Source organism: Gadus morhua, chromosome 17 (assembly GCF_902167405.1).
Source record: "Gadus morhua chromosome 17, gadMor3.0, whole genome shotgun sequence".
NCBI lineage: Eukaryota > Metazoa > Chordata > Actinopteri > Gadiformes > Gadidae > Gadus > Gadus morhua.
This window is the reverse complement of record NC_044064.1, coordinates 6,590,223-6,618,205: the sequence shown is the minus strand read 5'-3', so window position 1 is coordinate 6,618,205 and position 27,983 is coordinate 6,590,223. Positions and strand designations below refer to the sequence as shown.

At 45.5% G+C, this 27,983-nt stretch overlaps 5 protein-coding genes across 6 annotated transcripts in view; 1 reads left to right on the top strand and 4 right to left on the bottom strand.

Moving 5' to 3' along the window:
• Nucleotides 1-2,068: 2,068 nt before the first annotated feature.
• Nucleotides 2,069-6,774, bottom strand: slc25a11 (solute carrier family 25 member 11). The gene is made up of 9 exons (XM_030337514.1): nt 6,508-6,774; nt 5,768-5,920; nt 4,566-4,683; nt 4,334-4,422; nt 4,045-4,135; nt 3,655-3,745; nt 3,335-3,434; nt 3,120-3,171; nt 2,069-2,424 (listed from the first exon to the last, which is right to left on the bottom strand). Exons 1-9 carry the CDS (start codon nt 6,570-6,572, stop codon nt 2,269-2,271), a joined length of 915 nt encoding a protein of 304 aa, XP_030193374.1. The 5' UTR covers nt 6,573-6,774; the 3' UTR covers nt 2,069-2,268.
• A 614-nt stretch (nt 6,775-7,388) lies between these two features.
• On the bottom strand, nt 7,389-10,561 carry trappc1 (trafficking protein particle complex subunit 1). Of its 2 annotated transcripts, XM_030337517.1 has the most exons (5): nt 10,469-10,561; nt 9,357-9,455; nt 8,614-8,684; nt 7,899-8,037; nt 7,397-7,644 (listed from the first exon to the last, which is right to left on the bottom strand). In XM_030337517.1, the coding sequence occupies exons 2-5, from the start codon at nt 9,453-9,455 to the stop codon at nt 7,516-7,518; spliced, it is 438 nt and encodes a 145-aa protein (XP_030193377.1). In that variant the 5' UTR covers nt 10,469-10,561; the 3' UTR covers nt 7,397-7,515. The 2 variants fall into 2 exon arrangements, with proteins under 2 accessions (XP_030193376.1, XP_030193377.1); XM_030337516.1 differs by lacking the exon at nt 10,469-10,561 and having other exon boundaries at nt 7,389-7,644; nt 9,357-9,464.
• A 495-nt stretch (nt 10,562-11,056) lies between these two features.
• psmb6 (proteasome 20S subunit beta 6) lies at nt 11,057-14,480 on the top strand. The gene is made up of 7 exons (XM_030337515.1): nt 11,057-11,313; nt 11,917-11,984; nt 12,675-12,740; nt 13,322-13,387; nt 13,473-13,602; nt 13,815-13,959; nt 14,225-14,480. The coding sequence occupies exons 1-7, from the start codon at nt 11,215-11,217 to the stop codon at nt 14,350-14,352; spliced, it is 702 nt and encodes a 233-aa protein (XP_030193375.1). The 5' UTR covers nt 11,057-11,214; the 3' UTR covers nt 14,353-14,480.
• Nucleotides 14,481-15,234: 754 nt separating this feature from the next.
• gp1ba (glycoprotein Ib platelet subunit alpha) lies at nt 15,235-20,934 on the bottom strand. Its single transcript, XM_030337513.1, has 8 exons — nt 20,596-20,934; nt 20,075-20,108; nt 19,459-19,556; nt 19,226-19,321; nt 18,795-18,986; nt 17,608-17,703; nt 17,174-17,356; nt 15,235-16,971 (listed from the first exon to the last, which is right to left on the bottom strand). The coding sequence occupies exons 1-8, from the start codon at nt 20,686-20,688 to the stop codon at nt 15,571-15,573; spliced, it is 2,193 nt and encodes a 730-aa protein (XP_030193373.1). The 5' UTR covers nt 20,689-20,934; the 3' UTR covers nt 15,235-15,570.
• A 536-nt stretch (nt 20,935-21,470) lies between these two features.
• Nucleotides 21,471-27,983, bottom strand: part of LOC115529059 (kinesin-like protein KIF1C) — a 21,765-nt gene continuing 15,252 nt past the window's right edge. Inside the window, exons 22-29 of the mRNA XM_030337512.1 lie at nt 27,773-27,845; nt 27,333-27,431; nt 26,935-27,096; nt 26,469-26,703; nt 26,364-26,419; nt 26,002-26,091; nt 25,616-25,823; nt 21,471-25,082 (exon numbers count right to left, since the gene is read on the bottom strand). Of these exons, the coding sequence (XP_030193372.1) occupies nt 24,271-25,082; nt 25,616-25,823; nt 26,002-26,091; nt 26,364-26,419; nt 26,469-26,703; nt 26,935-27,096; nt 27,333-27,431; nt 27,773-27,845 (1,735 nt within the window). The 3' untranslated portion in view covers nt 21,471-24,270. The remainder of the gene's footprint in view (nt 25,083-25,615; nt 25,824-26,001; nt 26,092-26,363; nt 26,420-26,468; nt 26,704-26,934; nt 27,097-27,332; nt 27,432-27,772; nt 27,846-27,983) is intronic.

Genomic DNA, 27,983 nt, shown 5'->3' with positions numbered 1-27,983 from the left:
CTCTCTCTCTCTCTCTCTCTCTCTCTCTCTCTCTCTCTCTCTCTCTCTCTCTCTCTCTCTCTCTCTCTCTCTCTCTCTCTCTCTCTCTCTCTCTCTCTCTCTCTCTCTCTCTCTCTCTCTCTCTCTCTCTCTCTCTCTCTCTCTCTCTCTCTCGTCGTGGGCATGCTTGAGCGTTTGTGGAGGGTTGTGGGGAGTGTGTCGGAGCGCGACTGGTTTCTCTAAAGGTTTGGTTTTTACATCTTTTTCACTTTTATTTTTTTATTATTGTCACAAGCACGTTTGAGCACTGTTTCGAGGGTTTTAAATATACGGCGGTTGGTTGTGCAAAAAAATGAACACGGCTTTGAGAAATCTCTCGCGCTGGCATGGCGTTAAGGTGCCGCGCTTGTGGAACCAACTGCCACCCGACATACGTGATGCCCCCTCCATTTATGCCTTTAAATCAAGGCTCAAAACCCATCTGTACAACCTTGCCTTCCCTCCCCATTAACTACCTCTGCACTACTGCCTTTGTTATGTGTGGATGTCCGGTTTCATGTCTTTTATTTTTATTTTATTCTAATGTTGTTGTTATTTTGCCTTCATGTTTGCCCACAATGTGGACATGACCGGGGATTCGTTTAATGAGGATCAAATAATGGTACAGGAGGATGGTACGCTTTTTAACGTTCCACCCACCAAGAGAAAGCAAAAAAAAGATAATAGGAAATGGAAAGTTACTCCTGGGCCTTCAAAGAAACTGACAATTGAAGATGACACAGCAGGGTCAACAAATGCATCTGATAGTGAGAGGGATTTTTCGGACTCGTCTCTTCCATAAAGACTACTTCCAGATGGACAGGGGAGGCAGGGTTATAGTAGATCAAGTAAGAACATTTTTGGAAAAAACTAAAGGGAAAAGTACGGAAGAGGATTAGGGCCATACATACATAAAAAAAAAAAATTCTTCTGACTTTAATCTCAGAATTCTTACTTTAAAGTCAGAACTGTAATTTTTTTCTTAAAATAATAATAATAATAATAAATAATACATTTAATTTAGAGGCGCCTTTCAAGACACCCAAGGTCACCTTACAGAGCATATGGTCATCATATTGTGATTATGATGACCACATTATGTGTGGCCCTAATCCTCTTCCGTACAAAAGAGACGTTGTGGTTGAAGACTATTTTCCTAATCGTTTGCTGTTGATTGGGATTGTGAGGAAACTAATTAGACAGAGGGGCGGTGATGGTCTTGGAGACAGAGGTATATTGGCTGAGGAAACTGGTGCGAAAGCTGCAAAAAAAAAGAGTGTTTTGGCTTTTAGTGTATATGGGTTGGTAATAACTGTTCTGATGATTTTTCTGATGGAAAAGTGGTCTTTTATTTCCATAATCTTTGTTCAGTGAACGCATAAACCCGTTTGTTAGTTAGCAGTTAAACAAAATGCGATCTCTTTGTTTACAGTTACTAACGTTTAAAGACTGATGATTGGGGGTTCGATTCCCTAGTGATGCAAGTTTTTTTCTTTCATTTTGGACTGCACACACATCGCGAGTGACGGATACTCGCACAATGTAGCCTACACACATCACTGTCTTAACAATTTCTAGGCAAAAGAAGTTTAAAGATTGTCAAGTGGTTAACTCTTGAATCACATGGCTACTAAGACCTGATGGGTTAGTGGTCAGAGAACAACTCATTAACGCGGGGATAAGGGGTTCGATACTTTAATGAAGCTAGCTTTTTTCTTTCATATTGGACTGGATGTTTGCGTAACTTGTAGTTTATGATGAAGAAATGTTACTGGGGTTAAGGTTAGGGTAACAGTAAGGGTAAGACACAAAGTGTTTTTGCAACACAATATTTCTTACAATAACAAAGTCCAAAGTTTTGATGACTCCAGTAGGAAACTTAAAATACCTAGAGAAATGCGTGAGTGCTCACAAAACATCAACAAGTCAGCAGTGTGGTACAGGGTGATCAAATATTCATGATAATAACACATGATGACAGTATAATAATTATATTGATAATAAAATAATAATATACATGACACAAGTAAGGAACACAAGGAACGACCGATTAAAGGCTCACAACTGAATTTTATTACTCCATCCCCGCAGTAACCATAGATACGGAACTGTCCCATGACATCAGGTGAGGTCATGAGTTAATCGTTAGTAGTTTACAAAAAAATACACGGCATGATTCCTACAGCAAGGGAGTGTGCGTGCGTGTGTCTGTGTGAGTGAGTGTGACTCAAGAGTGAGTGTGTGAGCAGGTTAGCGCTCCAGGACGTGTTGCTTGTAGAGCTTGTTCATCTGCTCCAGGAAGATGAAGGTGAGCACCGTGTGGGGTCCCAGGCGGGCGTAGTACGGCGTGAAGCCCTTCCACAGGGAGAAGAAGCCCTCGTTGCGGATCACCTTGCCAAGCACCTCCTGCAGCAGAAACACCTTTGGTTCAGCTCCCGGGGAGAGACACAGAGAGGAAGTGTGCGGTAGCCATAGAAAGATGGGAAGACAGAGACACACACACAGGGAGGGAGGGAGGGAGGGAGGGAGGGAGGGAGGGAGAGAGAGAGAGAGAGAGAGAGAGAGAGAGAGAGAGAGAGAGAGAGAGAGAGAGAGAGAGAGAGAGAGAGAGAGAGAGAGAGAGAGAGAGAGAGAGAGAGAGAGAGAGAGAGAGAGAGAGAGAGAGAGAGAGAGAGAGAGAGAGAGAGAGAGAGAGAGAGAGAGAGAGAGAGAGAGAGAGAGAGAGACACACAGGCAGAGAGAGAGAGACACACACACACACAGGCAGAGAGAGAGAAACACATAGGCAGAGAGAGACACACACAGGCAGAGAGACACACAGAGAGCGAGAGAGACACAGAGAGGGACAGATAAACAGAGAGAGAGAGAGACACAGACAAACAGAGAGAGAGAGAGACACACAGACGGACAGACAGAGAGAAACAGAAAAAGAGACACAGACAGACAGACACAGACAGAGAATGAGAGACACACAGGCAGAGAGAGAGAGTGACACAGACAGAGAAAGAGAGACACATAGGCAGAGAGAGAGAGAGAGTGACACAAAGAGAGAAAGAGAGACACATGCCGAAACACGGACGCAGATGGACACAGAGACTCACCAAACCATTCTTATACTCTGGCTTTCCATCGATCATCCTCATACTCTGAATCCTGAGAGACAGGGACAGAGGGACAGAGACATAATTGTTTTATTTAGCCTACTCTCCAGGTTTGCCGTGATTGGCTAACGATTAAGGGTTGTCACTAGCTGTACTGTGATTGGGTGAGGTATACATGGCGGCCTCTAGCTGTGCTGTGATAGGTGGAGGTTTACCTGGTCTTGACGATGTCGACAGGCATGGAGGCAGCTGTGGTCACTAAACCGCTGATCATACTGGCGCAGAAATGACACAAAATATCATCACCAAAATAACCTGGAGAGAGACACCATTGGAGACAGATAATTAGATAGATAAACGTCCAAACATCATCACCAAAATAACCTGAAAAGAGACAGTGAGTCTGCACGCGTGTGTGTGTGTGCGCGTGTCTGTGTGCGTGTGTGCGAGCGAGGGCGTGCGTGTCTGCGTGCGTGTGTCTGCGCGCGTGTGTGTGTGTGTGCGCGTGCGTGCGTGTGTGTGTGCGTGCGTGTACCTGAGTCTAGCAGACCCTGTTTGGTTTGAGAGTAGGAGGCCAGTTGAGCAGCATTCACCACTACCGCCCTGGCCATGGTGGGAACACAGCCCTACAACACACGGTATACATTATATAAACACACACACACAGCCCTACAACACATGGTATACATTATATAAACACACACAGCCCTACAACACATGGTATAAATTATATAAACACACACACACACACACACAGCCCTACAACACATGGTATACAATACATTATATAAACACACACACTATAAGAGGTTAGGCACGCATAGTCTCTTAACCTAGAGAGAGAGGAGTGATCAAATGCATGTGTTTAACCTAAGGCGAGAGAGGATTCCTTTATGGTTACGGTTAAGGGTTAAAACGCATTTACCCTCCATAGAGTGGTGACTCCCTCCTCCTTGGTGATCCGGGCCAAGGCGTTGAAGACGTTACTGTACCCTCTCTTCTGGTCTGCAGGGAGACTAGACACACACACACAGACACAGACACACACGTGAGCAGTGTCTTTGTGAAGATTTGTAGTATGTAGGGTTTTATAGTGTACGTGTTCTTAGAGCTTTGAAGTTTGTGGCGTCTGAGTGTACTTTGTAGTTCCGTGTGTGTGAAGTCTTGTAGCGTGTGTGTGTTGTTCATAGTGTGTGTGTGTGTGTGTGTCCCACCGTCCGTCGGCAGTCATGCGGATCAGCGCCACCTCAGCCGGCGTCCCGACGAAGGCACCGATCGCCCCCGCGGTCATACCGATCAGGGCCTGGAGGGAGACACAGCTCAGGTGTGTGTGTGTGTGTGTGTGTGTGTGTGTGTGTGTGTGTGTGTGTGTGTGTGTGTGTGTGTGTGTGTGTGTGTGTGTGTGTGTATGTGTGTGTGAGAGAGTGAGTGTGAGTGTGTGTGTACCTTCATGATGAAGCTGGGTGGAGTACCATCTGGTCTGGTCATCTTCTCAAAGAGGATGGTGTAGATCCCTAACCTGGTGGTGGTGTAGGTGGCCTGACGTAGCAGCCCTGCGGACAAGCTGCACACACAAACACAAAGATAAAATATATTTGCAAGCGGTGATTAACGGGGTCCGAGCAAAATTAAAAGTCAAGAACACACTAGTGGAAGATATAAATATAACACATAATTGTCATATTTAAGGAAAGGTGTTCCATTTCTAAACCTTAACTGCAGCCTCATTCACATGGTTAAAATGTCTATGGATAAGCACACAACATCCAGAAAACTCCAAGCACACATTTCTCAAGTGATTTAAGGGCTTTCTTCAAAGCCTGAAAAATCTTTGAAATTCTGGGGAAATTAAACATTTGTAGTCAAGAGCACTAACGGAAGAAATATAAATATGACAGAGTGAATTATGAAGGAAAAATGGTTAACGAAGAAGTTTCCCCTTAATGCCATACTGTGTCTTGGCAATATGGCAACTGCTCCAAATGTATTGGCCAATATTTCTCAAATGGAACTAAGTAAAACAAATTCTGTTCGATGATTTTTTATGAGGCTTGGTTTAAAGATTCTATGTGGTGATTTTTTTATTATTTTTGTCTGATCCCAGAGATTAATATTCTGAAAGAATTTTGAGTCCAAGTCAATGTGGTGAGGAGAAATAAACCTAATTAACAATTTTTTACAATAGCGCCACATTTGGGTGCAGTATCACAAATTATTCATGGGTAGGTTTATGGGTAGAGGGGGTAACCATACCTGAACATTTCAAGAGTTTTCAACTATAGGCTGCACTTTGACTTTTACAGAATTCGAGAAAAAAACAAAACGTTACGGAAACAATAGGGGCCAAGCAGCTTCGCTGCTCCCTAATAACAACAATCGTAGCATGGAGCTAGCCTGTAGCAAGCATGTAGCTAATATATAGAATTATGGAAGATCTACCTGGTATGTAGCTGGTATCTAGTAAGTAGTATGTAGCTTCTATCTAGCAGGTATGTATCATGTAGCTTGTTTATCGCATGGATTCAACATGTAGTTGGCATGTAGATCTCCCCCAGCCCCTCAGTCTTCAGGATGGAGGCCAGAAAGTGTAAGCTAGTGTGGCACATAGATTGTCTAACATGTTGCTAGAAGGTAGCATGTTATCCTACCCGGTGTAGATACCCCCAACCCCCTCGTTCTTCAGGATGGAGACCAGAGCGTGGAAGCTGGTCTTGTATTCTCTGGCTTTGGAACCCTGGCCACTGAGCTGCATCCGGTTCTTCACCAGGTCCAGAGGCTGAACGAACACTGTAGCTCCCATCCTACAAGATACACAGTATTATTCAAACTACAATACACACACATTACTAGTACACACAGTACTGGTACACAGAGTATTATACACACTCAACGCACACATTATTATAAACAATAAGCCAAAAACATTTAGTGTGTGTGTGTGTGTGTGTGTGTGTGTGTGTGTGTGTGTGTGTGTGTGTGTGTGTGTGTGTGTGTGTGTGTTAATCCGGTAAGGCGACATTCACATTCTCCCAGGGCTCGTGAGGGAACGCCCTCAGGGGTCATGGCATTTAGGGGCACAGACGTCAATCATGACACAACTAGGACAGGGGAACGACCTCCCCCTTATCAATACTCTCCTTATCCATAGCGTGTTCTACCCTGTTCTAGATAGCAGCGGCGACCACTTGTCTGGCTTCTCTGCGGGACATTTGCCTCTGTGTCCCACGGTGATGTGGACACAGTCCCGGTGTCAAACTTCCAACCAACGGCCGATGAATGCTGCAGCTGTCACCAACATGCATACACACACAGAAACAAACACTTGCAGCGACAAACGCGCCGTCAAGCAAGTGTAACCGTGACCGCTGTCATGTTATCCGCAACCTACCCAGCTAGCCCCCCGAACAGGAACTTGATTGCCTTCGGAGAGGTCTTGGGTTTGGTGTCCGCCATTCTACCGAGCTGCTGGTCCCCCAGGTGCCGCTTCGAAATGCCGTCTCTCCCGGCAAAGGTTCAACCACAACGGCCTGTCTTGTTTCGGAGCGGTGTTTTTTTATAGAGCGGAAGCTAACGGGGCAAGGTGACTCCGAACCCCGTCGCATCGTCCGGCGTCGCAGAGAAGGTTGACCAACCGGGAGGCGGCATGGCAGAGAAACCAATCCCAAGCCTTGCTGTCCCCTGATTGGTTATCAGTAGATCCAATGAGAACGCAGAGAAGTGAACGTCAACGATTGATACTGAAAAAAATTTTTTTTTTTTTTTTTGGTGTCGAGCAGACATAACACCAACACTTATTATCATTATAAATAATCCTGAATAATACAATACATTATTCATAACGTTTTGTATACGTAATATGCATTTGGTCAATTACCTGGAAACGCTAAGAACACTGCACTCTGTTTCTCATCCTCCTTCAGACAAAAAAAACAACTAACTGGAGTATAGTACATCAGTACCGCCTAGCTGACCAGTACAACCACAGCTACTGGTTATACTGGGAGCTGCCTAATATAACCAGTCTTCTAATGGTTATACTATGAGCTTCCCAGTACAACCACTGGTTCTACTCTGAGCTGCCCAGTACAACCATCTGCTACTGGTTACACCGTGAGCTGAGCAGTAAAACCACTGCTATACAACCAGTCTGCTACTGGTTAAAAGTGACGTTTTTAACCAGAACAATATATTGGTAAATTGCTTGATACTATTAACAATGTTCTTGGAGATCTGTGAGTGTATGAAAGGAAATATAAACATACAAATTCATTCATACACGCAAGTATCAAGTCACATTTATTTAATATCCTTAACACAAAAGTTAGGTAGGTGTGTATGTATGTATAGTGTGCATGTTAAGCAGCGTTAGGGTTGGTGTAGGGTAAGCGTGTGTGTGCTAAGCCGCTCTAGGGTTGAAGTAGGGCAGGTTCTTGATGAAGGTGTCGAGGCGGGCGGAGAAGAGGTCGCTCTGCAGGGGGTCTCCCAGAGAACACAGAGGGTTCTTCACTATGTAGTCCACATAGAGCTGGGGGGGGGGGGGGAAGAGAGAGAGAGAGAGAGAGAGAGAGAGAGAGAGACAATCACTAACAAGTTACAACACATTGAGCTGCAGAGAGGGAGATTATTAATAGCAACACATAGAACTGTGTGTGTGTGTGTGTGTGTGTGTGTGTGTGTGTGTGTGTGTGTGTGTGTGTGTGTGTGTGTGTGTGTGTGTGTGTGTGTGTGTGTGTGTGTGTGTGTGTGTGTGTGTGTGTGTGTGTGTGTGTGTGTGTGTACCGTGCTGTATATCTGGTGCAGCGTCTCCCTTGCGTTGGGAACAGACAGGTCAGTGTTCATGATGAACTTGAGGCCTGTTGGCGTCTCATAGAAGTGCAGTTTATACCGGCTGGTCTGAAAGCACTGGAACCCTTCCCTCCTGACCGTTACTAAGGAAACCACACACTGAGGACATCTCTTCTGACTGTTAGTAAGGAAACCACAAACACATCCCTCCTGACTGTTACCCAGGAAACCACACACAAACATCTCTCCTGACTGTTACTAAGGAAACAACACATCCCTCCTGACGTTACTAAGGAAACCAAACGTCCCTCCTGACGTTACTAAGGAAACCAAATGTCCCTCCTGGCGTTACTAAGGAAACCAAATGTCCCTCCTGACGTTACTAAGTGAACCAAACGTCCCTCCTGACGTTACTAAGGGAACCAAACGTCCCTCCTGACGTTACTAAGTGAACCAAATGTCCCTCCTGACGTTACTAAGGGAACCAAACGTCCCTCCTGACGTTACTAAGGGAAACAAACGTCCCTCCTGACGTTACTAAGGGAACCAAACGTCCCTCCTGACATTACTAAGGAAACCACACGCTAGAAGAACATTGTTACACTAGAACAACACATACATACCAGAACACACCAGAACTTAGCCCACTAGAACCTTGCTTGTAGCAGTAGCAGAGTGCAGGATACACTAAATCAAAGGAAGAGGATACATATCCAGAGGAGACATCTTGCTGACGAAGGAACGGATAGAAAACAGCATCCCATACATCAGTTTAAACTCCTGGTAGAGAGACATAAAGAAAGAAAGAGAGAGAGAGAATTCACTGGGGTAACCTATAATAGTTTTGCTGCCAGAAGCAACCACAGCGTAAATTATTGTCGTTTAGAAGTGGCCTTATCTATTATTAATAGATTAGGTAAAAAGTATTATATAGAAAGGGGGGCGGGGGGATACTATATCTAATCATTTGTTTTTGAGTATGACTTTGAATTCAACACTGGTTCAAAATCAATGTAACTATGTTTGAGCATGGTTCAATTAAAATATTCATGGCATGAATGATATTCTATAGAGTGCATTCACTTAGCGGCCATATCGGTTGGTTCAGTGGGGAACTTTCTTGAGTCTTTGGAATCCATGAAAACTTACAACATAACAACTTTTAGTTCTGCATTCTATTTCCCCACTCATGCATTTAAAAAGGCATTTCGATTGAGATTTCATGTTATGTGGGTTTCCCCAGATTCAAGGTTTTACCATTGAACCAACCGACATGAGCACTCCTTGTAATGCCATCCGCTGGATGAAATACCAAAATGAAATCATTCCACATTGTACGTACATTAATTGTTAAATATCTAAAAAATATTGAAATTAGGTAAATGATTTAACACACATAAATTATTTCCACAGCACCATTATTCCTCCATACTGGTAAAGCCAACTACAAACCTCTTGTTTGGATATCCCAGCCTGCTTCTTACGGTTCCATTCGCTGTAGTGAAGACACGCCCCGTTGCGGTCGAATATGTACAGGTTATGAACAGTCATCTGAAACATGAGATCCAAAAAGAAGAAATGTGGGAACAGCTGAGGTAGAACAAAATAGAAATCAAGACAGAAAACACATTCGTGTTTTAATATGGTTGTAGCAGGGACAGCTGGCTAATAGAGAGCGCCCCCTGGTGGGCATGTTTTGAGATTTCTTTTGTTTTTAGGACCTTCTAAATTTTAGACGGTCCGCGAGGCAGTTGAGAAAGAAATACATACTATTAAACATTAGTGTTTTTCAAATATGGAAGTAACTTGAGAAAAGATTTAGCATTTTTTTTATGCAGTTTTGCTGCCTAACCAGTATTTTAACCCTTCAGAAGGATTTATATCGAAATTAGAAGATACAATTAACATACCGAGATATAATACCGTTACCGTCTATGCCTCAAATCATACGGCAATGTACATTTTAGTCTATGCCGTACAGCCCTAATAGAACCCTTATTGTATGAGTTGTATAACGAGCGATTTTGTATATGACACACATACTGCGGTGTAATTCCAATGTGTCCGAGAAGCTTCACCTTCTCTTGGACGCAGACATTAAAATCAACTTCTGCCAGGACGAAGCTCCTAATATACAAACACACCTCGCAGCACAGTCAGGCAGCTTCCCGAATCAGGGGCCTCAAAAATCCATAATGTATAGGGCCCCAAAACGCTAGAAACGGCCCTGTTTGTCACCATGAGCATGTTTCTACCAATAAGTCTTTGAAGGGTTCGCCATGACTTTAAGGCCATTGAATACAATCAGATCATACATATAGTTTCATGTATACGTCAATCCATGGAGGGAATTGCATCTAACGTCCTCAGAGGAATACATACAGGAGACATACAGGACCTGTTCATACAGGACTGTATGAACAGTGGTGTACAGTGAAACATCGTCCACTTACAATTGTTCGTATAGATAATCTACAATACATTTGTTCTATCGACAAGGCAATGGTAATAATGTGTCTATTAACATCTTAATGGCATTTTAGGATCATCTTAAGAGTGTTTACCTCGCACTTCCTGGTCCCGACTCCCGAGGATGCTCTGTCAGGACCCCGCTGCAAGTCAGCTGACCGCTAGGGTGCCTGCCACAAATCATTAGCTTATGTTGAAACTCAATGGGTCATGTCTATGATGCTGCCCTTGATGGAATTACAATTTTGTATACAGTCTACATGTTATCATGTTAAAATTAGTTAAGGCATTATATTTTATACACACTTTTTATGGCATAGGGATAATAGTAGGTATGACAATGTTCAACAGTCCATGATATAATGACGAAGGGTAAGCCACCGCCAGAAGAGGGCGCCACTGCTACAGACTGGCTTCATGTAGCAGCGTATATATGTGTGTGGGTGTCCTATAATAAATACCATAAAATAGGTAACTACTGGTTATTGATCGATATTTCATTAGTGTCATATCATCTGAAATATAAATTAGGTTAGTACGTCCTATTCTGTTAGATTTTGAGTTCGTTAGTATCACAAATTATAAATTGCAGACACACTAATTGGTAATAAATGTTAATAACGTATATTCTAAACTTATAAAGTGAGTGTATTGTTTTTCAGGTTGCATTTCACACTACCACTAACCACAAAAACACAAAGCGTTTCTGTCCCAGTTCTTGACGTACTTTGTCCGGTGTTTGTACGTACAATTCTGTACGTGGGTTTGTACGTAAACGTCGGTATTCATAGCATGTCTCACGCAAGTCTCGCTCCCTACGCTAAGAAAAACCTAAACTAAGATGGCGGCAGCAGCAACTATGATGTTCGGCCAGGAGCAAATGGTCTCCTCTAATAACGACATGGCTCCGGACTGGACCAGCAAGGAAGTCAGCACTGGGGTGAGTTACCTTCCCGGTGGAGCCGGTCTGCACCGGGGCTCAGACCGGGACTCAGGGGTTTAGAGGCTCTCTTAACCGCTGAATGAGACAGCACTTCTACTCAAGAGCTAGCCTGAGCTAGCTTTGCTAACCTGAGCAAGCTGGGCGAGACGTTAAGTTGACTGATCTGGACTCAAAGTAGCCAGTACTCCACATAGAGAATACTGCACACAAACTGTACTGCAAAAGAGATTACTTAATAGGGTATTGTAGTCTTACTACAGTACAACTACAGTAGTAGCAGTGCGAGGGGTATGTTTTGGGTCTAACCAGGCTAGATGGAGAGCAGACAGATAGAAGACATGTTTAATTGGTTTGATTTCAGTGAAAACCTAGAACACCAACCCCGAGGAAATAAGGGTTGAAACATTACAACTAACTGCATATCAATAATTATCCCAATAACAAATAATATATTATTGGGAAATGCAACCATTTACATGAGCTCATCTTGTACGAAGTATGAGGAAGATGAATGTTTGTGTTGGAGGATGGTGTGTTAAAGATTCACGTGTTTATCATAAAATGAGTATCGATGTATAATGACGTTTGGTTTTCTGTCAGACCACTATCATGGCTGTGGAGTATGATGGAGGCGTAGTGGTCGGAGCCGACTCACGTACTACGACAGGGTGAGTGAAACGCACTGTACTCCAGTACTCCCTACACACACACACTGTTATTCTCCCTCTATTTCCTACAAACAGTACAACACTACACACGCTACCCTTCACCCTAGTCCCCAGAAACGCTACAACACTCTCACTTTAACCTTCACACTAGGCCTCACAAACAGACATTGGAATTGGATTGTCAGTTTTTTTTTAAATATATATTTCTTGAAAGAAAGTACAACTTTTGGCTGGAATTATAGACTGACGCTGTTCATTGTGTGACATTCATTCTCTAAGTCCTTTAACACAAGGCCAATCGCAAATAAACACTAGAAAAATTATTGGATAAACAAAATCACAACTATTTACATTAGTTATGACGCAAACATGGATGTGATATGTCATGTTCACACCAATCAAGTTGTTCTGTCTCATGTGTATTTAGAGTGTTCTTTAATACATCCGTGGTATTGAGACAAAGGCTTTTGAGGTTGTTGCCCTGTTGAATAATGAATAAAGTAGGCTACACCTGTTTTGGAGATAAAACGAAACTGTTGCGATACAACGGTCCACCGTTGTGTTGTCAAAAGCCACCTATATTATTAACGAAATGCAGTGCAAGTAAACATTGGCTTGTAGCAATGAACGCGGATTTATCTTTCTGTCTCTCTCGCCCTCTCTCTCAATTTCTCTCGCTATCGTTCCCAGGGCGTACATCGCTAACAGAGTGACTGATAAGCTGACTCCTATCCACGACCGCATCTTCTGCTGCAGGTGAGAAAAGCCATTGAAAATGTGTTTGTTAAAGGGGACATATAATGAAACAACACTTTTCCTGGGATTTGGGGTGTTGTTTTGGGTCTCTGGTGCTCCCACACGCATATAAACTTTGAAAAAAGTCTGTACATGATTATTTGAGTGACATATGAATTGCTGAGGGTACCCCGCCTACAGTTACCAAACAAGCGAGTCAGTTTCTGCGCCCCCCCCCCTACGTAGGAAGGGGGCACACTTGAATATTACCTCACACTTCCCCGGCCCCCTCCAATCAGAGCATACTAAGCTAAGATTTTGTGGACGAGCAGCTCCGGCGGGGGGGGGAACTCGGCGGCAGCCCAGCTCCGGGAGTACAATCCCTTTCTCCGCCGAGCTATACTTTTGTTGTATATTACAATATTTTTATTACGTTTTTTGGACGTCATAGTTAAGGTGGCAGGCATGTGTTGCTTAGGCGGCCTAAGTGGTAAAGTGCTGCGGGAAACCCGATATTATTTGAATGATTACAACTACATTATGGACCATTATGCAGAAGTGCTTGAGGTTGTGATGATGATGAAGGTTGTGTATGTTTTAAGGTCTGGATCAGCTGCCGACACCCAGGCCATCGCTGATATGGTCACCTACCAGCTGGGCTTCCACAGGTACACACACACACACACACACACACACACACACAGTGTTGTACGTCTTGAGCTGTTTCATTTGACAGTGTTTCTGTTGCCTCAGCATTGAGCTGGACGAGCTGCCAAAGGTGGAGACCGCTGCCAACCTGTTCAAAGCTAGCTGCTACCGCTACCGAGAGGAGCTAACAGCCGGCATCATTGTGGCCGGATGGGACAAGAGGCGCGGTGGACAGGTGGCTAGCATGACGCAGACACAAACTACAGCTACAGATGCCCTACAAACGCACTGCTAAGGATGCAAAACAAACAGACATGACACGCTAACAATCGCACGCTAATGCAAACGTGCCAACAAATGCACGCTGCTACAGATGCTCACAAACACACTTTTATACATGCCCACACATAATATGAAGCTAAACAATATAATTGTGTGTGTGTGCAGGTGTACTCTGTGCCTATTGGAGGCATGTGTGTGAGGCAGCAGGTGTCTATCGGAGGCAGCGGCAGCTCCTACATCTACGGCTTCATGGACGCCAACTACAAGCCTGGGATGACCAAGGAACAGTGCATGGAGTTGGTCACCAATGGTAAATAACTCACTAGATACACTAACAGGTTCTGGAGCTGGTCAGTGGTCACTAATGGTAAATAACTCACTAGATACACTGCTAACAGGTTATTGAGCTGGTCACTAATGGTAGATGACTCACTAGATACACTGATAACTAGCAATGTCTGAAGCTGTTCAGTAATGGGGACTGACCAAACCGCAGGATTGTATGTACAGAATGTGTGTGTGGGTCTTCAAATCACAGTGTGATTGATGTGTGTGTGTGTGTGTGTGTGTTCCAGCGGTCAGCCTGGCGATGGAGCGTGATGGATCCAGTGGGGGCGTGGTCAGACTGGCGGCCATCTCTGAGAGCGGAGTGGAGCGCCGTGTCGTCCTGGGCGGCCAGCTGCCCAAGTTCTTCACGCACTGAACACACCAACACACTCACATACACACATCATACACACACACACGCGCACGCACACACACACGCCTCCTAGGGGACTTCTGGTTCCAGGTTGAATGATTTGTACTAAATAATAAAAACTGTTTTGTTGACGCAGTTGTGTTCCTTCAGTGTGCGCCAGTTCTTATTAAGTAGGCATTAGATGACATACTGTCCTGTAGCAGCGACTCAGAAAGACTCTGCTGGTAATACAAAATGTCATTGTTGCTCAAGATTGGACAAGATCCATAATACGACTTATTTTGAAGTTGATGTGAAATTTACTTGAAGTAGTCGTATACAACATCGCTCATTATAGCCTTCACAACGACGGTGTTAAAGAAGCATCAAAAAGTTGCTATTGGTCGTAACCATGGGGATAACACGCCCTCTTCTCCTTCCTAGAACTGTCACCCCAAAACATTTGGATTCCAGCTAAAACCGTGGGATGACTTGAGATGTAACGTTTTTTTATTTAATTTCCCCCACACACACACACACACACACAATGCTTTATGTATTAGTTTTTAAACAAATAAAAAAAATTAAAGTCAAGCATGACCTCTGAGCAATTAGTTGCAGAGGTAAATCTGCTGGTTAACGCTCTGTAGCCACAGGTTTGAGTCCCGAACATACGGCCAATAAGAAGGGTTTACCCACAAAAGGTTAACTTTAAGGGAAACCTATTTCTTTATAATGTGATTTGTAATGTCCAGTATAACCTTCGGGAAAAGGATCCCAGGCGTCTTGATAGTGCACTGGTCAGGTATGGTGGTTAACACTAGGTAGGCCTACAGGTTTGTCACCACATGGCCAGCTAAAAAAAAAAGTATAAAAAAATTGACAAATTCAAATTATTATTATTTATTTTTTTTTGGACCGATCAGATCGTCCGGTATGATTAAGATGGTCTGATGGGGTCCAGTTGATAGTTGGGTGGGTGGTCGTCTCGTTTGTCAAACATCTTGGGATTTAACAGGAACCAGGAAGGCACACATCCAACCCCTTGTACCCTCGCCTGTCCCTCACCGGTGATTGACACTCTCCCTTCCTGTCTCATCAATTAGACCGCAACACTTAAAGCTCAATGAAGTCGGATATAGCATACAGTTGAACAGTAGAATGCATTTTTAATACACTTAAAACACGGACACATCGTAGGGCTTATGACACGTACGGAAGGTCACGGAAGAGCTGCCGACATCACTCCGCCGGAGCGCCCTCCGAGGGCACGGCCGCGCCCCAAGGCATGTTGGGTAGATAACGAGTAAGCCACTCCCCCCAGCTGCTCCTGACGGCTCCTGTGCCCGGAGTCACCGCCCAGCCCCCCACCACCCAGTCCCTCGCCGCACCCTCCCCTCCCTCCCTCTCCTCCCTCAGCACAACGCTGTAGCGAGCCCCGAGCGCCCCCCCGCCCGCCCCGGCCAGCCGACACGCTATCTCTTCCTGCCTGCTGAACAGACGGAAAGACTCCTCTCTGGACACGCTCTCCTCCTCTCCTCCTCCTCCTCTTCCCTTCCTCTCCACCTCATCCCTCCGTCCCACCCCCCCGAGACCGGCTGGCCGCAGGACGATAAGAGTGCTCTCTCCCGCCGTCTCTCCCGCCCCTCCCTGCCACTCCTCCCGGTCTCTCTCCCCCGCCCTCTCTCTCACTCCTCCTTGTCCCGCCTTCTCTCCTCCTCTCGCTCCCTCCCCCTCTCTCTCTCCCTGGGTGGGCTCCACCCCTCTAGAGACAAACAGGACCGAGCGGTACAGTGCGGTCCCTCCTCCTCCTCCTCCTCCTCCTCTCTCCTCTTCAACCCTCCTTCCCTTCCGGCAGCTCATCATCCTCAGCGACTCCAGCCTTCGTCCCCCTCCTCCCCTCTTCTCCCTCGGTGCGTCTCTGAGGGGGGCTCCGTGCGCCCGGCGGTACCACAGGACCAGCCACGCCGTGGACAGCGCCGTGCACGCCAGCGACAGCGCGCACAGCAACACACACCCTGCAAACAGCCAGGCGCAGTACGCACGCACGCCGCCGCCGCCGCCGCCGCGTCTGGCCCCCGGCTGGAACCCTCCGACCTCGGTCGGTACGGCGGCCGTTGCCACGGCGGCCGTCGCCACGGAGGTGTTGGGCATCGGGGTGGGCGTCGACGTGGCGATACCACTGGAACTACCGATGGCAGCCACTGGATACTCTGTGCTGCTCACCCATTGGAGGAGCATAGTAGGAGCAGGAGGAGTAGTAGAAGCAGTAGTAATAGCAGCCGTTGTAGTAGGAGCAGTGGTAGTAGTAGGAGCATTAGTAGTAGTAAGATCAGTAGTAGTAGTAGTAGGAGCAGCAGTAGTAGTAGGATCAGTAGTAGTAGTAGTAGGATCAGTAGTAGTAGTAGTAGGAGCAGCAGTAGTAGGAGCAGTGGTAGTAGTAGTAGGAGCAGCAGTAGTAGTAGGATCAGTAGTAGTAGTAGTAGGAGCAGCAGTAGTAGGAGCAGTGGTAGTAGTAGGAGCAGCAGTAGTAGGGGGGGCAGTAAGAGAAGTAGGAGCAGTAGTAATGATAGGGGGGCAGAGGTCCTCAGCCTTCAGGTCAATCACAGGTCTCCCCTCCAGCCTCCCAGGAGAGTGACACACCTGCACACACAGCCAATAGAATCACTGTACACACACAGTAGTCACTATGACACAGCCAAGGGAGCCACTATCACACACCTGCACAAAGCCGATATAATCACTCCTGGGTTCTATACGTAAACATTAAAAAAGAGGGTGCTATCAGCCAATAGGAGTAGCTGGTGGATTCTAACTCCGGTCAATACGTATGAAGTATACCCACCACACTCTTTGGCCTTGAGTTGACGACTGTCCCATTTCTCACATACACCGAGGATTCGAATTCTAGAAGGTAATCGTGCAGGTAGCCAAGGGAACAGGAGCAGCGCCACGGATTGGCCGAGAGGAACAGATAGGGGATTCCCATGTCCTGTACGCTGAACCAGTCATCTGGAATCGCCTGGATCTGGAGGAAACACCTGGTCAGGAGTTGCATGCAGTGTGTGTGTCTGTGCGTATGCGGATGTGTGTGTGCGTATGTGTGTGTGTGTGTGTGTGTTTGCGTGTGTGTTTGCGTGTGTGTGTGTGTGTGTGTGTGTGTGTGTGTGTGTGCGTGCGTGCGTGTGCGTGTGTGTCTGTGTGCGGATGTGTGTGTGCGTGTGCGTGCGCGCGCGTGTGTGTGTGTGTTTGCATGTGTGTGTGTGTGTGTGTGGGTACCTTGTTGTTTTCTAGGTAAAGCGTCTCTATGACCTCGAGGGGGTAGATGATTTTTGGAGGAAGAACTATGATCCTATTGGACGACAGATCCAGGATCTGAAACACATCCACCAATCAACAACAAGTATAGAGGTTTTTCTGATTATATACCAGTTATATACAGGATTATACACTGGTTATTACTTGGTTATAGACTGGTTATCTACAGGGTTACACACTGGTTATATACTGGGTTATACACTGGTTATATACAGGGTTATAAACTTGTTATAGACTGGGTTATACACTGGTTATATACTGGGTTATATACTGGGTTATACACTGGTTATGTACATGGTTATACACTGGTTATATACTGGGTTATACACTGGTTATATACATGTTATACACTGGTTATATACATGGTTATACACTGGTTCTATACTGGGTTATACACTGGTTATATACTGGGTTATACACTGGTTATATACTGGGTTATACACTGGTTACATACTGGGTTATATACTGGGTTATACACTGGTTCTATACGGGGTTATACACTGGTTCTATACTGGGTTATACACTGGTTCTATACTGGGTTATACACTGGTTATATACTGGGTTATACACTGGTTATATACATGGTTATACACTTGTCATGTACTGGGTAATATACTGGGTTATACACTGGTTATATACTTGGTTATACACTGGTTATATACTTGGTTATACACTGGTTATATACTGGGTTATACACTGGTTATATACTGGGTTATACACTGGTTATATACTGGGTTATACACTGGTTATATATTGGGTTATACACTGGTTATATACTGGGTTATACACTGGTTATATACTGGGTTATACAATGTTTATATACTGGGTTATACACTGGTTATATACTGGGTTATACACTGGTTATATACTGGGTTATACACTGGTTATATACTGGGTTATACAATGGTTATATACTGGGTTATACACTGGTTATATACTGGGTTATACACTGGTTATATACTGGGTTATACACTGGTTATATACTGGGTTATACACTGGTTATATACTGGGTTATACACTGGTTATATACTGGGTTATACACTGGTTATATACTGGGTTATACACTGGTTGTACGAGGTGATACTAGGTTGTGCTGGTTATATACCTACTGGTTATGAACTTGGTTATAGGGATTCTGTCATGGTTACCTCCAGCTTGTTGAGATCCCTAAAGACGTCGTCTGGGAGGGAGACAAGGGAGTTGTGGGGGAGGTAGAGTTCCGCCAGGAAGGGGAAGGGGGAGAAACATCCGTCTGCCAGAACTTCCAAACCGTTTGAACCCAGACGTAGAACCCTCAGAGTCTTCAGACCCCCCTCAGAAATGTCAGAGAGAGCATGGATCTACAGAGAGAGAGAGAGAGAGAGAGAGAGAGAGAGAGAGAGAGAGAGAGAGAGAGAGAGAGAGAGAGAGAGAGAGAGAAGGAGAAGGAGAAGGAGAGAGAGAAGGAGAAGGAGAAGGAGAAGGAGAAGGAGAGAGAGAAGGAGAAGGAGAAGGAGAAGGAGAGAGAGCTAAATGTTAAAGAGCAGGTTATCTACAGGTTAAATAGGGCCTGGTTATCTACAGGTTAAAGAGGACTCACCTGGTTAGATGTTAGGTCGATCTCGTAGATTTTGGGGAACATCCTGTAATCGGACCAAGATAGAGACGACAGCTGGTTGATAGGAAGCAGCAGCACCTAGGAGACAGGGGTCAAAGTAAAAGTTATCTCCAGTATTAACAGTCAGAGGAAAAGCTATTACAATGTTTAAACTCATATCAAAGTAAGAGTCCTCTACCATGTTTATAACAGATATCAAAGTAAAAGGCCTCTACCTCGGTTGTGGGTTCGAGTCCTGAGGGGATGTTGTTGAATCCTCCAGCTGTGCAGTTCTGGCGTGGACGGTCATCCTTATCCCTGTCACTATGGCAACCTGTTACCGCCGTAACCATGTTGAGGCAAGTCAGAAGAAAGAGAAGAGATGAAAACACCTGCATCTCATTTGTCTGTCTGTCTGTCTGTCTGTCTGTCTGTCTGTCTGTCTGTCTGCCTCTGTCTGTCGGTCCGTCTCACCCTGTCTCTGTAGTCTAGTACAGTCTAATCATGTGTGTGTGTGTGAGCGTGTTTTATCACTAGATAGTCAGGCATCCTTTTCCATCCTGTGTTTTAACTGACTTCATTGCAGAAACACACACACGCACGCACACGCACACACATGCGCACACACACACGCACGCACACACACGCACACACGCACACACACACGCACGCGCACGCACGCGCACACAAACACACACACACACACATACACACACACGCGCACGCACGCACGCACGCACGCACACACACACACACACACACACACACACACACACACACACACACACACACACACACACACACACACACACACACACACACACACACACACACACACACACAGCATTATACCTGCAGGGCTCCCAGGTTTGCTGTCACCACGCCCCTGAAAGAGAGAATATTGTAATTTCAGCCGAGGAAGTCCATAAATCACATGGGGGGATACCGCCAGTGGTTTCCTCCTTACATTGTAACGTGGTTGTACTCACAAGTACTGTTGTATTATCCTGACAGTACGGTTGTAGTACTCCCAAAGAACTGTAGCAGTACTCTCAGTAAAGCAGTAAACATTACTAGTTTAAGTAGTAGGTATAATCTCGGCAGCCACTACTAGTTGAAAGTTACAGATGTGACCTTAGTAAGCACTTCTAGTTTAAAGTAACAGATGTTAACTTAGTAATATATACTAGTTTCAAGTAACAGGTGTTACCTTAGTAATAATTCAATTCAATCCAATTTTATTTGCATAGCCCTTCATCAACATTACAGTCTCAAAGGGCTTAGCAGGCCAATTATTTAATAGATGCTGGTTTAAAATAACTGGTGTTAACTTAGTAAATGCTACTAGTGTAAAGTGAAATGTGTTACTTTACCCTCGGGAGCTCCACAGCTGTAACCACGGAGACATGAACCCTAAACACAGAGACATAAGAGAGCAGCAGGAGCAGAGGACAAAACCCCTGCATATCGGCCTGTTTGTCTGTCTCCTTTTCACTCTCTTTCAAGATTCAAAGATTCACTAGGCTTCATTGGCATGGGAAATGTACATTTACATTGCTAAAGCACAGAAGCATAAAAAGATACAACTTGAGGTACAAATATCTCTATCTCAAGTCTCTCCTTCTCTCTCTCTAGTCTAGTTCAATCTAATTATTGAAGGGAGTTGGACACTTTGAATGTGTGTGTGTGTGTGTGTGTGTGTGTGTGTGTGTGTGTGTGTGTGTGTGTGTGTGTGTGTCTGTGTGTGTGTGTGTGTCTGTGTGTGTCTGTGTGTGTGTGTGTGTGTGTGTGCGTGTATGTACATGGATTTCTGTGTGTGTGCGTGCATGTGTGTGCGTGCGTGCGTGCGTGCGTGCGTGCGTGCGTTTGTGTATGTGTAAGTGTTTGTGTGTGTGAATACAGGAAGTATAGTGTAAGGATGTGTGTCTATCTAGTGATAAACCTCCTGCACCAAGCAGCCTGACCTTCTGGAAGTAAGCTCCTAGTTATTAGTTGCAGTTATGGGAAGTAGTGGTAATTATTTGTAGTTATAGTTATTATGTTAAATGTTAAAAAGTGGTAGTTATTAGTTGTAGCTATTAGTTATAGTAATTAGTAAGTAGGTATTGTTATTAGATAGTATTACAGTATACTATATTAGTTTCCTTTTTTATAAAAGTTTAATGAATAGTAATATTGACAGCTATAGTTATCACAGTAGACAGAAGTCGCTTTCATTAATAGCTATAATTATAACAGTAGACTCTAGGAGGTTTTATAAGGTTTTATTTATTACCGTAGTGTTTCGGGTACAGTTTGGATCAAAAAACGAAAACAAACAGAAAGATAGCCTGGCCAATTGGATCAGAGGACCGCTAGGGGAGGCGTGGCTTAACAGCAAGCTCATCTCCTGATTGGTTTCCTCCCGCCACACAGTCCAAACTGTGTCTCCATGGTAACGGCTTGCTGGGATGGGCATTGAACAGGGCAAGCCAATCAGTACGGTCTGCTTGTACTAGCCCCGCCCCCATCACAACATCAAATAAACAACAGTTAATAAAGTTTCTCTAAACCAACCCACAGACTTTTAAACCACACCTACACACGCACACACACACACACACACACACACACACACGCATACACAATGGCATTCATATACACTTTTTTTCCCTCTCTCTCAAACACACACACACACACACACACACACACACACACACACACACACACACACACACACACACACACACACACACACACACACACACACACACACACACACACAAGCCCTCTTCAGCAGCTGTGAGAGCCAGATATTAAGGAGAACTAAAATATGCAAAATATTGAAAGACTTGAGGACAGTAAAATATATACGAAAGGCTGGGTTACAATACAGGAAGCACCCAAACCATTAGCCAATGAAAACAGGCAGCAGACAAACCATCAGCCAATCAAAACAGGAAGCAGACAAATCAGCCAATCAAAACAGGAAGCAGACAAATCAGCCAATCAATAAAGGAAGCACACAAACCGTCGGCTAATCAAACGCACAAGATGAAAAACACAAAAGGTCTATCCCAAAAGTCAAACCAGAAAAAAAAACAACAGCATTTTCCCTCGAGTGCCAGCGGCAACCCTCAAGATGGCAGCAGGCTTCTGGCAGCCGATCAAATCCACTTCCTAGTCTCCTCTTCTTCATTCATGTCATCGCAACTCCAATGCTAAAGGCAGTGTTTCCCCGGCTCTTCCTGAGTAAAGGCCAAAAGTCAAACAATCCTACTCCCACAATCCTTTGCTCCGTGTGCCTAGTGGGGGGTCTGGGAGTGCAAGTGTTGCTTGGCAACAGGAACACAACAGCCAATAAGAAAAGCTTTGGCGCTTAGCGCTTCAAACCTGCAGCACCTTAATTGTTCCTTCTCTTTCCTCGTGTCCTCTGACCCTTATATATCTGTCCTTATATCGTTCACTCCTTCCTTACCGTCCATCCTTCAGGGACTTTGCTATGGTAATGTATCCCTACATCTGTTCTTTAACCTCCCATATCTCCTTGGTAACATAGGCCCACACAAGGCCTTGCAGTAGCCTGGTGTAGGTCATTTATAAGTCCAGCATCGTGTGTCTTTTAGCCTCTCACTCCCCATCATGTGAAAGGATAGGAAGCATCGGTCATATTCTGCTCATATATTGTCATCACTTCAAATATACACACAAATCCACGTTATATACACATCTAGCATTCCCAACGGTCCACCTAATAGCAGAGCTATATATCTCAACTCTTTTCTTTATGTACACTAGTGGTGGCACCGGAGGCCAGACATCTTTGGTTTGTCCTAATCACTCAACTACAGCATAACATACGCTCAGCTCATAAGGGAAGGCCCTGGCTGTAGCATAACAGGTTAGCGATAGCATAACAGGTTAGCTATAGCATAACAGGTTAGCTTAGGATGACAGGTGAGCTAGAGCATGACAGGCGGGCTAAATCATGACAGACGAGCTATAGCGTAGCATGTTAGAAATAGCATGACTGCAGCATAGCAGGTGAATCAAGGCAGCAGTACACTGGGTTTTGGTTTTCACGGCTAGCGACTCGCTAGCTCCATGTGTGACGGTGGCTAGCAAAAGGGGCCAGTGTACTGTTGTCTTTTACGTGTAGCATAGCACGTAAGCTACATGGTAGCCCAAAGCCTCTAACCGCTATTACAACTACTCCCATAAAGTGAAAACAAGATGTCTGATATCAAAACATAAACAACTGTCGTAGCCCATACACTTTCCCCAATTTCTGTCCCACTCAAGAAGCAAATTCTATTAAAGTTGTTTTATGTTTGTTTTTTGTGTTATTCTAATATATTTATCAGACCCACACACTCTTAAACTAACAAAACCAAACACCTTTGTTTATCAGAAACCTTTTTCCAAACTGTGGAAAAGCTTTGAAATTGACTGTATAACAAAGCTTTATGTTTGACAAAAAAAATGTGTGGTCTAGTGTTTTGTAGTTGCATAACAAATATTGTACACATGCAAAAAGAATAAAGAAGGAATTGCAATTTTGAAAAACTGATTTGCAGGTGTAGGAATATAAATGCGAAATGTTGAACAAATTCATTGATTTTTAAAACCTACTAAACTTTTCCACAGGTTCAAAAAAAGCATCAGAGAGCGTCAAAAGTATACATTTGTTTGCATACTTCCACTCATACTTCAATTAGAATCCTCCATCCCAAAATATTAAAATACACTTAAAATAACCTGTGTTGTAGAGGCAATGAGTAGGCCTACTTTCAACACACACACACACACACACGCACGCACGCACACACACACACACAACACACACACGCACTTTTCTTCATAGCTAACTCCTACATCATTACTGTATATTCCGAGTGGGTATGTCCTGGTTACTGATTGGTTCGGCTGGGTGTAGTGTGATGATTCCTTGGCTGTGATTGGTTCAGCTGGCTGTGTCGTTGTAGTTCCCGGTCACCTGGGTTAGTGTTTACGACCATCAACCACGGTTGATGGTCGTCGTGGTTACCTGTGGTTACTGCTTGTCGTGGTTACTGGTCATCGTGGTTACTGGGGTTGTTGCTGGTCTTGAGGTCCGGGGCGCTGTTCTGTCGTCTCATCCTGGGGGGGGGGGTATTGAACCACGTGGGCCCCATCATACCGGGCACCACCCCACCAGGCCCCGCCCCCCTGGGCCGAGGCAGGCTGTGATAGGATGGGAGGGGGGGGCCTGGCTGGAATGGTGCATTCTGGGGGTTGTAGTAGGGGTGGTGGTAGTGATGGTTGGGCTGATAGCCTCCCCTCCCGACTCCTCCCCCCTTCTCCCCCCCGGGGCCCGGGGAACACCCCCTCCTCTGTCTCTGTCGCCCCTGGTGCCCCCCCCCGCCCTGGTTACCCTGGTGACCGCCCTGGTTGCCCTGGTGACCACCCTGGCCGCCGTGATGCTGGCCGTTGCCGGGGTGATGGTTGCCGTGCGGAGAGCTGTCCAGGGAGTTGCGGCGGTAACGCCTCTGGTTGTTGTTGTTGTTGTTGCCATGGTGATTGTGGTTCCCCGGGTTCCCCTGGCCGAAGGGCTGGCCCCGCTGTTGCCAGGCGCGCTGGGGGCTGGGCGAGCGCATCCGGGGGGGGGGAGGGGGCGGAGTCGTGTAGGTCGGGGGCGGGGACTGGGAGAAGCCCTCCAGCCCCCCCTCCAGCCCCAGCAGGGCCATGCTGGCCGGTCCCCATGACAACCGGTGGGCGGGGTTACTCTTGAAGGGGAACTTGAGTTTACAATCCTGAGGGGGGATGAAGCGACCTGTCCCAGGGAGGTGGACCACCGGGACCCCCGCTGGAACCCCCGCCGGGACCACCACCGGGCTGGGACCTGACCACAACAATACACCTTATATATTATAATCACCGTATACATATTATACACACCGTATATATATTATACACACCTTATATATATATATTATACACACCTTATATATATATATTATACACACCTTATATATATTATACACACCTTATATATATATATATTATACACACGTTATGTATTATTCCAACACATTATATATTATACACACAATATATATATAATAAACACCTAATATATATTATACACACACACCACATATATTATCCACACGTTATATATTACCAACCCATTATATATTAACCATACAATATTTATTATACACACGGTATATATTATATACACACACCATATTTATTATACATACGTTATGTATATTATACACATGTTATGTATATTATACACACGTTATGTATTATACCAACACATTATATATTATACATACAATATATATTATACACACACAATACATACTGTATATTATACACACGCTATATATGAAACACACAATATTGTTTAATAAGTCGACTACGCACCCTGGCCGCTGCGCAGCTTCTGCAGGCTGAGGATGCGCTGCTGTTCCACCTTCAGCCAGCGGAGGCGCCCTCTCCTGAAGGCGGGGTCGTCGTCCATCAGACGGCCCACCCTCACCTGGGGCTGAGGGCTGGGGCTGGCCTCGCTCTCGGTCCCGCCCCCATTCTCCTCCGAGGACACGCCCCCCTCCTCCCCGCTCTGATCATCGTCCTGCAGAGAGCCAATCAGAAGCCAGTTCCACAATGAGGTTCAATATGTAATTGTATACATAGCAGTATATGAAGTAGCGTACATGTGTGTGTAGTGTGTAGGCCTTGATTAGTAGTAGAAGGATAGAGTGTGTGTATAGCGTGTAGCGTTTGTAGCATGTGTAGTGTGTGTAGTGTACCTGCACAGGTATCACACTCTCCATCTTCACCATTCTGTCTCTGAGGGATTTGATCTCCTCATCCTTCTGGTTATTCTGCAGCTTCACCTCCTGGGAGATGGACGGGTTAGAAACAAGACATGTTAGATTGGGCAGGTGAGAGAGACAGACAGGTAGTCAGACAGACAGGCTAAAGAGACAGGCGGGGAAACGGTCAGGTAGACAGGAAGGTTATAGAGACAGGAAGGAAATTAGACAGAAAGGGTAGAGAGAGCCAGGCGGGTTAGACCGATGGGGAAACAGACAGAGGGACAGGTTAGAGGGACAGACAGGTGGACAGTCAGACAGACAGACAGACCGGTTAGAAGGGCAGACAGGCTAACCTGGAGGATGTCGGTGAGTTTGTCAATGTGAGCTTTCAGGTCGTAGACTCCTCCTCCCTTGTCTCCCCCTCCTCCTCCTCCTCCCTTGTCTCCTCCTCCTCCTCCTCCCCCCCCCCTCTCCCTCTCCTCCTCCTCCTCCTCCTCCCTCTCCTGTCTCCTCGGCCGGGGAGCTCCTCTCGTCCCCGATGCCCACCGTGTCCCACACGTCCTGGGCCACGGCCCTCCAGCTGTCCCTCTCCCCCGGGTCCTTCTTGGTGTACATCCGGCACAGCTCCTTCATCTTCACGATGGACAGAGCCTCGATCTCCTGCCGCGAGTGGCGGAAGTCTCCCAGCGCCACCTGGAGTTCAACACACACAAATATATAAGCATATAGGATATATATATATATAGTGTTTATGTTGTAAAGTAGTGTATATAGCATTGTATATAATAGTGTTTGTTGTAGTGTATGTAGAAGTTTATATAGTGAATAGTACAGTATATGCATATGTACAGATAATATAGGCTTTATATAGGGTACAGTGTATATGGTAGTGTATTAGTATATAGTAGTGTGTAAAGTACACACCTCGTAGCAGATCTCTTTGACTGCCTGCATGCGCAGGTCTTCTATGGTGACTCTCTTGGGGTCTTTGCTGATCCGACGGCGCTGGGGGATCTGGTACACTCTGAGGGGCTCCCTCCTCTTCCCACTGCTGGGCAGGCCGCACCTCTTCACTATGGACTGGACCTACACACACGGTATATATGTACATTATATACAATAATGATGGGCAGGTAGTTTCTCCCTCAGGGAAGAGAGTGTCATTTGTAGTGTTAAGTGATATTCTTACATTATTAACATCAATTAGTTTCTCCCTATGTAGTATTTAATTAGTTTTCTTAAGTTATTAGCCGGTACTTTCTCCCTCAGCGAGTTGAGGTGTAGTATGTAGTACTGAGTGAGTGTTTAGTGCGTAGTCCTACGTTGTTAGCAGGTAGTTTCTCCCTCAGGGAGGAGATCAGTCTCCAGGTCTCTTCACACGAACGCTTGTCCGAGTCGTCTCCACTGTCACTATCTGCATACTGCAAACACACGCACACGCACACACACACACACACACACACACACACACACACACACACACACACACACGCGAGAAGCGAGCACGCACACGCGCACGCACACGCACGCACACACACACACACACGCACGCACAAGGACATACACACACACACGAGAAGCAAGCACGCGCACGCACACACACACACACACACTCGGTCATGAACATACTCGTCACATAATTGACACTGGCTCACTATGGACCCTAGGCGGCGAGCGGCTTTCCTGCGTGGATGAGAACACACTATGTGTGTGTGTGTGTGTCTCTCTCTATTATCTACATAGACGGTCTAGGTCTCTCTACCAGTCGCTGTTGCTCCAGCAGCAGGTCAGCCTCCTCCTTCTCTTTGCGGTACTGTATCTCCATGTCCTGCAGCCTGCAACATCACCAAGACATCATCAATGCACTGATCAATGTATCGATGATAATAACGATGATATCAATATATATTCTCTCTCGCTCTGTATTAGGTCTTTCTACCACTACCTCTGTGCACTAGGTCCCTCTACCTCTC